General features: G+C 41.5%; 2 protein-coding genes across 5 annotated transcripts in view; one reads left to right on the top strand and one right to left on the bottom strand.

Moving 5' to 3' along the window:
* TOR1AIP1 (torsin 1A interacting protein 1) overlaps positions 1-603 on the bottom strand; it is a 43,296-nt gene extending 42,693 nt beyond the window's left edge. Inside the window, exon 1 of the mRNA XM_045297980.1 lies at positions 3-603. Within this exon, the coding sequence (XP_045153915.1) occupies positions 3-321 (319 nt within the window). The 5' untranslated portion in view covers positions 322-603. The remainder of the gene's footprint in view (positions 1-2) is intronic.
* Positions 604-4,846: 4,243 nt separating this feature from the next.
* Positions 4,847-10,513, top strand: part of TOR1AIP2 (torsin 1A interacting protein 2) — a 37,149-nt gene continuing 31,482 nt past the window's right edge. For 3 of the 4 annotated variants that reach the window (XM_045297879.1, XM_045297881.1, XM_045297883.1), the window contains exons 1-2: positions 4,847-4,935; positions 6,114-6,173. The gene's annotated coding sequence lies outside the window, so the exon portion shown is untranslated. The remainder of the gene's footprint in view (positions 4,936-6,113; positions 6,174-10,513) is intronic. The other variant, XM_045297880.1, reaches the window with a different exon arrangement.

Genomic DNA, 10,513 nt, shown 5'->3' with positions numbered 1-10,513 from the left:
AAGGTTATAGGCGCTTCCTATCACTTCCTCGTTCTCGGCGTCGGGCCGGAACACTTCTGGCGGGGTTTGTCTTCTCACCGGGGACTTTTCCTTGGTTAGCCGGGGCATGAAGTCGCCGTACACTTCGGGCGGCGCTTCGGAGAACCTCACTTCCCGTCGGCCCTGGCGCGGCGACGAAGGAGCGCCGTGCGCACGCGCGTCGCCGCCGCCGCCATCTTGCGGAGAGAGCCGGCGCCTCCCCTCGCGAATGGGGGCTCTGGGCGTGACGTGCACACCCCATCCTTCCCCCACGGGCTCTGCCCTCCGCCCCTCTCCCGCCATCGCTGTTGACGTATCTTGAGTCGGTGGCGAGGCTCGCTTGGGGGCGGCTAGATGCTCCTGTCACCGAGGGCAGCGGTGTCTCGGGTTGTTGGGCTGTGGTCGCGGCGATCAGGGAGGCAGCTGAGAGTCGCCCGGGCCGCCGCCCGCGTCGTCGCTGCCGCGCTGCGAACTTGCCTCTGTGCCCATGGTGGCTCCGCAGGGCTGTGGCAGAGGCAGGGACGGGTCTGGGTCAGCTGTTCCCAGTCACTCCCGCCTCCTGGCTGGAGGCGCCAAAGAGGTGGAGAAGAAGGACGTCGCTGCCCTGGGCTTTAAGAGAGGGCAAGGGGCATCGGGAGGGACAAGTGACTGGGCAAGTTGCCCGCCCTAACCCCAGCGCTGCCGGCGCCCGGAGACGCCCGCCCAGGCCGTCGTCCCGAGTCCCGGGCCGGCTGGACGCGGAGGAGGGCGGAGAGCACAGAGTTAACGAGCTCGCCCTGAAAACTGTTGCGCAGTTTTCCTGGGACCTGGTTTTTGGCGTTTTTGGTTTTTTTTTTTTGGATCGACTGCCACCTTGGCCCTTCCTTGTGAATGTCCATATTAAGAATGAAGCTTAGAAAGAATAACTTTGGCACATGCCCTTGTAGGACAACACTTTGCAATTTTCGTTTTTCCTGCGGTCGGCTAGCCAGTTGCCAGTGGTAGGGTAGCGCGCTCAGCGCTTGGCTGCACTGTAGCAGATGGGTCGCGGCTGGGGTGGAGGAGAAGCGGAGGCCGACTGCCCGTAGAGATGCCCAGGAGCAGGGAGGGCTGCTCTGCCCTGTCGCTGTGAGTCCGCGCTGACCACCAGACTGCCGGGGGCGACGGCTGGGTTTTCGGAGTCCGCGGGACTGTGGAACTCGTGCGGTGGATGTCCATTTGCAGACGCGGGCATCGCACACGTTCCTGTAGGCGCTCTTCCAGCAGCAGGTCCAGGAAGGCAGTAGCGCCGCTCTAGGCACGCCATGTGAATAAGTACTGTTTATTAAGAGAATCGCATAGTTTTAAGTTGTCACTTTGTCATTTTGATCTGGGTAGGACATGGTATACTTAGGGCTCTTGTGTTTACTGGATAAAGCAGCACGATAAAAGCCCTTTGTTTTTCTGCCTTCTAGCACACTTGTGGATTTGGACAATCTGCAAATATCTAACCAAATTTACTTAAGTTAAAAGAAAGTCAGTTTTCATTAGGGTAGTCCGAATAATTATTGAAAGTGTTACCTTCACTATCCCACTTGTCTTCTTGGAGGGTTTTATGATTTGATTTTAGTAAGTAGATTAAACATTTTTGCAACTTGGGTACTACTTAAAGCGAAGGATACTGACAAATGTGAAGGTTTTATACAATAACCATAAGGTGTTTCTTGTATTCGCTGCTCCAAATGGGGACAAATTTCAGTTTCATCAAGTGTTTTGGTGTGTATGTGTTCACTATTCGTCTAAATTTGGCAGCAGATACCAGAAATTAAATGCTTTAGAGAGTTGCCCAACCCGTTAAAACTGTTGCTTAGCCTTGATATTTTATTACTTAGTTTCACTTGATTATATACCATGCAGTCAACTAAACTAGAGGAACGGTAACAAGAGGAGTTCTCTTAATCTTTAAGGAAAATCAAACACACAACTCTTCCTTGTTAGCCTAGGTTAGGAGGTATATTTGAAACATTTGCAGGACAAAATGCTGAAAAGTAATGATACTTGGTAACACCTGGTATTTATTTATTTATGGGGTTAAAACTTACTTTACACAGCAAGTTAGGTTACCGCTTAACAATGACTACATATTGTTCATGACATTGGTTACATTTTGTTTGAAGTAATGCCCTCTATTAACTTGTTACTCATTACCAACACACACAGTGAATGTTTGGTAATAAGTATAATTATTAAAGGATATAAAATTTTATTAATTACTACACAAAGTTCATGTTATGAATATTAATGGATAGATTAAGAGCCTCTTTAAAATTTTTACCAGGAAGGTAACTAGATGGGCACAGAAACTTGGATACAAGCTTATAAAACTTAGGTTTGAGGAGAGAATGATGAGAGGCTGTATATATTATTAAATAATCAGCACATGTATTAATTTGTAATTAAAATACTTTCAAATGATTTAAGACCAACTTTCAAAAGAAATGAGAGAATCTGATGCAAAAACAGAGACACACTTACTTAGGATTTTCCCTCATTCAGGTAGCTGCATCGCACACCAAGCAACTTTATGAATACCAAACTTTCACTGCAAAGTGTAAGGGTTAACTTCTTATCTAACTAGACATGCTGCTATATTTTCCAAACTACAATGGTGACTCTGGAGAGGTGACATCACAGAGACCATAGACCCATAGCTAATATTACTAGGAAACTGCTGTGCCAAAGCTAAGAGGAGGAGAATTGGCCATTAGAGTTACTAAGGGTTCAGTTATGTATCCTATGCAAAAAAAGATAATCACCCTTAAGGAAATTGCCATATTTCTAGAAGACTTGCAGCCATGAATGGATTCCCACCCATGGAGACTGTCTGTATCGGTCAGAATTAAACTGAGCCCAGTGACTTTCTGAGACTAACTTTACCCGAGTTACAGTCATGTGCAACTCATCTTTTTCCCAAGGAGCATATGGTGGTTTTGAACTGCTGACCTTGCTTTTAGCAGCTCATTTCATGTAATTCAGAGTAGATGATTGCATTAACTCATATCACCCAGCCAATTATTGATAGTGAATTTCTAAGTAAAGCAGTTAACAATAAAACCTGTGAAAACCCTGGCAAAACCTACATAAGGGAGAAACCTGTCAGGAGAATGAAAATGCTTGTTTTTCACTAAAATGTGATAGAAAAGTAAGAACTGCATCCTGTCACAGGCAGAAAATTTCTGACTCACAGGTTACATGCTTTTAAATGATTCATCTTTTGTGATAATTGATAAAAATAATTTTTGTACTTGAGTTTATTTGGGGTAAATAGAAATCCCAAAGAGTCCTGGTAATGCAACAGTTAAGCACTTGACAGCTTACCTGAAACTGGGAGGTTTGATCCCATCCAGCCGCTCCACGGGCAAATTGATGATCTACCATAACCATTACAGCCCAGAAAACCATATGGAATAGTTCTACTCTGTCTCAGGGGGCCTCCATGAGTTGAAGTCATTTTGACTGTACTTAACAAGGAATAGACATCCAGTCATTTACTGATAGGAAAGTGAATGTCTTTGGGGTTATAGTTTAGCAGAAAAGGTAAAAATTTTTAATAAGGAAAGGTGATTAAAATATTACAAGAGCAAGTGGATTACAAATATATTAGCTGCTCCATTCCTCTGCCCTCCCCCTGCATTTTCGCAAGAGATAGAAAAACATTTTAAATCCTGTTAAATGAAAATGACTGCTGGAAATGTTATGTTGAGATTACGAAAACAGGAGGTGAATGAAATATAATACATAAGAAGGGGCTTCAGAAATTTTGTGGGAAAATTCCACCATCTTTTCATTCCATTTTCCCGTTCTTTTGGAAGTTCCCTTTCTTCCTTCCCTTTATTCTTTCTTGAATTAGAAATCGCAATTAATGAACACAGTCAAGTGGTGTGCCCCAAATCTTGTGACTGCTGCTAAAAGAGGTGAAGGCACTGAAAATCAAATACTATAGGGATAATTCAACAAATCTGTACACTTCTGCTGTTCTATCCAGGCCTCCTGCTCTAGGTGTTGTGGATTTGGCAGTGACCAAGATAAACCAAAAGCACCCTCACTACTCTTCTTGGAGTTGATGATTTAAGGAAGAAGCCAGACAAAAATCAGTGTGCTAGTCATGTGTGTTATGGGGAGAGGGGGATACATACGTACATGTAAGTAGAAATCTAGGTTGTCCTGAATGGGTCTAAGAAACTGGAAAATCTGAATTTTCGGCCTACTTAGCTTTGTCCTCCTCGGGCAATCGCTTCCCTTCTCCCACTTTTTACATTGATAAAATTTAGATCAAAATAACTACCTTTTCTTGATCGTGAACTAATACCATTGAGTAGATAATCGCAAGGTACTTCAGCTTATTTACTCACAACAACCTTATGAATCAGGTAGTGTTGTCTTCACTTGACACATGAGCAAAGCCGAGGCATGCTAACTAACGACTGAGGACACAGTTAACGACAGGACGGAAGCACAGAAGCGGGATTCTAAATCGCGTCATTATCATCTGAGCCTGGCTCCTCACTAACGTGGCTTTTCCAGCCGTGAACTTCAGATTAGAAGGGTCAAGGTTGTCGGACTCAAGCCGAGATGCCTGCAATCCTGGGTTCAGGATCAAGCAACATCAGAGACCTCGCACACGCGTGATTCCGCTGCGTTCAGGTGCCGGGTTTCCGAAGCTCGGTCTCCCGGGCAGCAGCGGGGAGGAAGGGGCGGGGCCAGGAGACTACCAGTCCCAGCATGCCGCGGGCGGCGCCGCGCGGCGGAGGTCGGCGTCACGTGGCCTGCGCTGGGGCCGCGGGCGGTGCACAGTTGCTGAGGCGGCCGTGGGGTGTAGCCGGTGTTGAGGAGCAGGAAGAACACTTCGAAGGCTCCCCCCTCATTGGCAGTCGATGATTTCAAACACCTCTAGAATGTGTAAGTAAGCGAAATGAATATTCTACGTTCCCATGTTTTAATATTTGAACTGATACCTTCTTTTGAAAGCGCTTGGAGAAACGATTCCTCCCTACCCCCACCACGCTACAGCAAAAAACATGAAATGGCTTAAGGTGGGGGTATATTTTTGTTTGGGAGTTAAAAAAGAGAAACAGGATCGTAAAATCATTAAAAGAGATCATGTGAGTTGTTGAATTTCTTTTAATCTTTAAGTTGAGAAGCCGAATTTCTATAGGGTTCAAAGTGTAATTCGAAAACTCCCAGTGCAGGTAGTTAGTACTACTCTACATGCGAATAGAAAGTGAATGTACCTCACAACATTCCCGTCATTCATTTTAATCTTTTGAAAATAGTGCCTTTTTAAATTTTTATTTTTAAAGCCTTAAAAAAAGGGCTCGCCGAGTTTTTTCCAACTTACGGTAACCCTTTGTATGTAGAGTAGAAGTGCACTTTATATGGTTTTCAAGGTGTGACCTTTCCGAAGTGGATGGTCAGGCCTATCTTAAGGGGCGAATTCCAAAGGCCAGGTTTTTGATAGTTGTTGGCTGCTTACCCGTTTGCATTACCTTGGGACTTCGTTTAAAGCCTTAATGGTGCTAAAAAGGTAAACACTTAGGTTTTTGAAGACCCTACAACTGACTTTTTATTTATCTAGTATAGAAAAAAATTTTAAAAGACAGGGCGGTAGCATGGAATCTGACTCAGAGCCGCTCTGTAAGGTTTCCAAAGCGATGGAAGCTGATCCCCACGTTTTTCTCCTGCAGTTTGCCTGGCGAATTGGAACAGCAAACTTTGCGTAGCCAAGCCCTTGGCCACTGTTCCACCAGGGTTTCCATATTATATATGATCTCCGCTTTCTATGTTTTATGCCCGATAAAAAAGTTAACCCCTTGTTTCCTCTTTGAACAAAGTTCACCAAAGCCCTGACAAGAACTACTTGTCAGCAGCATTTAAGTGCTAGACTTTATCCTATGAATGCTGATAAAGAAATGGGTTACCTCTGATTAAACATACTGTCTTGGTTTCATTTTTATCCGGCCCCAGCTTAAAGAAATTATTTTGGATTTGTGGGAGATATCTTTTCTCATTAATTTTTTTTCAGAATTAAAATCATGGCGGCTCTCCTTATTTATCTGTTTCATCTTATTTTATTTTAGCACGTGATTAATGTGTACACAGCCAGCGGAAAACCATTTAATAGAAAAAGGAAGTTCATGGTAAGCTGAAAAATGAAACCATTTGCCTTTGAGTTGATTCTAACCTGTGGTGACTGTGGATGCTTCCTGTGGGAAGCAGATCACTGGACCTGTTTTCTAAGGCACCTCTGAGTGGCAGTCCAATTGCCAAACTTTTGACTAGTAGTTGAGTGCTTACTGATTGAGCGTTTACCTTTTTAAGCTACCCAAGGAAATCCAGTATATAAATAAAACTTTCACTGTCATTGACTCAAAGCTACTCATAGGACAAAGTACAACTACCCCTGCGACCCCTGTGGGTTTCCAAGATAAGGAAATAGAAAGCTTCATCGTTGTCCCCAGAGCTGCTCACTAACTCACTGACAAGGAGTCAGTTCCACCCCCTGCTAGAGTCGGGTGACTAGTACTTGGTTTGGGTAGAACTTCTGTGAGTTTTTGAGACTGTAACTCTTTACAGGAGCAGAAAGTGTGTCATCTTTCTCTTGCCCAGGGTGGCTGGTGGGTTCGAATTTCTGACCGTGGTTGGTAGCCCACATACAACATATAACCCTATAGGACGGGGCAGAACTGCCCCTATGGGTTTCTGAGACTAACCCTTTAAGGGAGTAGAAAGCCTCATCTTTCTCCTGATGATGATTTTGTACTTCGAACTTTACTGACCACGTCTTTTGTGTGGAGCAGAAAAGTTTTAAAAACCGGTATTTGTTATAAAAAGAAAGAAGGCTTTCAGAAATGTTTGTTATATTGAGTGCAGAATCCACATCTTGATAACCAGATTTGCCATCTTGTAACCCAAGTGACTTATTCAGGTGACCCATTTTTACCTACTTTATTTGCTAGAGGTGACTTTATCACCTTGAAAAGCTTCTATAATTCACAAATAACTTTAGACTAGCTAATTATTTTAGGATGTTTAGATATTTTATTAGTTTCATTGTACATATAACTTATTTTGCCTACGAAGTCATTTTAAATTGTATTCTATGGGAATGCACTTTAATTGCCTGAGGGAAGGTTTGCTCAGATTGACTTTGTTTGTGAGGTTGTATGCTAGCCCTCTTCTACAGGAAAAGGTTCTGAGCAGGGAAAGAACACAAAGGGGGTTGGTTCCACAGCTTCCCCCAAAATCCAGATTGCTTAGGCCTGCCTGGAGGGTTGCTCCAATGTGAGATGAACACAACCTAGATGAAGCAGCAGGTGTTGTGAGGGTTAAATGAGACTAACATAGTACACTTAGTACTGTGAAGCACAAGCCAGATCCACTACCACCGATTCCATTTCGACTCAACAGCAATAGGGTGTCAGGATATCCTCATGGGAGCAGATAGCCTCAACTTCCTTCTGCAGAGCAAGAGAAAGTGGAACGTGTACTAATGGGAAATCCTGTTCACGAGAACAGAATGAAGGCACAGCCAGAAAATTCTATTTACATGATTAAAGCAAAACCCTGAGAAACTAGCAAGTCAATGTTTTACGTTAGAAACTGCAAAAAACTATTTAATTATATTTTTATATTATGTATACCTGTGGTAAATGGAACCGTGATGGTATAGTGAGTTAGGCTGTTGAGAGGTTGGTGGTTCAAACCCACTAGTCATTCCATAGGAGGAAAATGGCAGTGAGCATCTGTAAAGATATCAAGAAGGCTAGCGTGTAAAAGAAGTAAAAATAGATCTTAAATATTTGAGTCACTTAGATTATGTGACAAATACATGGAATATTGTCTGTATCTGTAGTTTACTAGTGAATTGTACAAATGCTAATTTCCTGGTTTTGAGCATTGTGCATAACTAAGATGCTGGATTTTATAGGAAACTAGATGATGGTGTAAGGGAACTCTACTATTTTACAATTTTTCTGTAAATTTAAAAATATTTTAAAATAAAAAGTTTGATGGTAAATTTTTAGCTTGAAGCAGATCTTAAAGTACTTAGGGGAATTGAACTAAAAATCTTAGTGAGCGACTTTCAGGACTCCTAGCAAACTCTTGAGTCTTTGTGTAGTGCTTTTTGCTTTTAGATGATCAGTCCATACTTAGGGAATTGGGAGGGGATAGGGAAAGGGTAAGTAGGAAAAGGAAGATGTATGTACTCAGAAAATATTTGAGGAGGCTTCAAAAAGTTAGGGGAAAATGGAATGAAAAGATTATGGAAGGTTCCACAAACTTTGAAGCCTGCTTGTATGCAGTATGAGAACTACTCCAGGCATTCAGTTCCTATCTTTAAAAAAAGTTTCCTAAGGAAGCAGTTGCAATGTTTTTTTATCGCTAGGGTATTGCTTTTTCAAAATGACTCCCTTTCAGAAATAAGAATTAAATCACTAGTGAAAGCACATTGATAGAAAATTGGTTAAAGCAATAACACTAGGCTATTATGGCAATGGCTATAGGGCACAGGGACGGACAACATTTAGAAATTCAGTTTTAAATACATATTTTAAAAAATAGCTACTACAAGTGTAAAAAACTTAAGTTTAGCACTAGGTGCCACTGTTGAATGCTGTTTATCCTCATCTTGTTGCACATTATTTGTCTTGAAGGTTCCACTGTTGGTGTTTCAATTGAAGTCATTGGCAGAACTTGAACTACGGACTTTTGATCCGTTAGGTTCCCAAAAGCAAACAGAAGCATGCGAGCAATGCACACATACTTGTTTTGTTAGACACTTTCTGGGATAAGAGCAGGAACACTGGAGCTGTTTGTAACTCAGCATCGTATTTTCATTTGGATTAACTATCCTTGAGAGAACAGTGGTAAATTGTAGTAAAAGATTACTTTGTTTCAGTTATATTGAGACTAAATTAAGAGTTGTTCATTACAAAATAGACTGAAGACACTTTTAGGGACATTTATTTTCATAATAGATTTTTAGTAGAGAATTATGTAAATCCAAAGAGAAGAGTAATTCCTTTTTTATTTTTTACATATTGCTTCCTCTCCTGTCACCTATTCTCAGAACTGGTTGCAAAATAAGAAAATTTAGATTTCAATTTGTATGTGAAACTTAAGAGTCTTAGAATTTACATTATACTCCATGCAAGAAAAGATTTAAAGTGGAGACTCATGGGTGTATAAAGCATTTGTATTTTTTTTTATATGCCTAGCCTTTGATTTTGGAGTCCCTAGGGAGGCATGCTGTCATAGTAGGTTACACATTGGGCTGCTAAACACAAGGTCAGTAGTTTGAAACCACCAGCTGCTCCTCAGAAGAAATAATGAGGCTTTTTACTCCAGTAAAGAGTTACAGTCTTGAAAACCCACAGGGGCAGTCTGTCCTGTCCCTATAGGGTTGCTATGAGTTAGAATCAACTTGATGGTATTGCTTCTGTTTGTGTGTTGTTGTGAGGGGAGAGGGTGATGCAAATGGCTAGTGTGCTAATCACTTACTGAAAGATTGGAGCTTTGAGTCTACCCATGGTGCCTGGGAAGAACTTCCAATAATAAGCCATTGAAAACCCAATTGAGTCCAGTTCTGCAGTGACACATATGGGCCAACTAAGAGTTGGAATTCACTTATGGCAACTGGTTTGGTTTGAAGCCTTTGGTTTTTATTGGTATGAGGAGTTGGTCAAGGCTGAAATCTAAAGGCTATATAACTTGGAATGAGTTATTTCTAATCGTCACATGTATACCACTAAAAAGGAGTTTTTGCATATACAGGCAAATCTGAGTGGTTTTTTTGTTTGTTTTTACTAATATTTACTAGGAAATAGGCAAGCATGAAGTAGAACTAGAATAGTTAAGAGAAGATAAATAATGTATAAAGCTGACGGTTCGTAATTGTAAATACCAGTAGATTAAATAGTACCTCATATTCTATTTTAATATTAAAGCACTCTTTTAAATTGTTACTTTTAATAAATTTTTAGGAAGCACTCAGAAAAGCCTGACTTGTTTTTAATTTTGTGTAACATTGGTGTGATTTTTTGCACGCTCTTGCTGGTCAAAGGCTTGCCTGAGAATACAGGCATTCCACCACCATCTTTGGGCTTTCCTTAATTTGCTTTTATCTCCCCAGGAGCTCTTTTTAGATCGAGCTAAAAACCCTTGTCCTTCACAAAAAACACTGATTCCCAGTATGGATTTTACAGGACATTTAGGACGTAAGATTTTCCTCTCTGGACCCATTGTCCTTGGCATTGGGCTTAACACGTGGTGGTAATCTCAATAACTTAATCATTTATTTGTAATAATGAGAGTTGTGGTGGTTTTTGTGATATTCTCAGCATTTCCATAAGTTAATCATATATTTACCTTGTATTGGCTGCTTTTTATTTATTTATTAAACATTTTATTAGGGGTTCATACAACTGTTATTGCAATCCATCCACACATCAATTGTGTAAAGCGCATTTCTACATCA

This window comes from Echinops telfairi, unplaced genomic scaffold, assembly GCF_000313985.2.
Source record: "Echinops telfairi isolate 266 unplaced genomic scaffold, ASM31398v2 ScPeMD7_7424;HRSCAF=8462, whole genome shotgun sequence".
Lineage (NCBI taxonomy): Eukaryota > Metazoa > Chordata > Mammalia > Afrosoricida > Tenrecidae > Echinops > Echinops telfairi.
The sequence above is the reverse complement of the archived record's forward strand: the minus strand, read 5'-3'. Positions and strand labels throughout refer to the sequence as shown.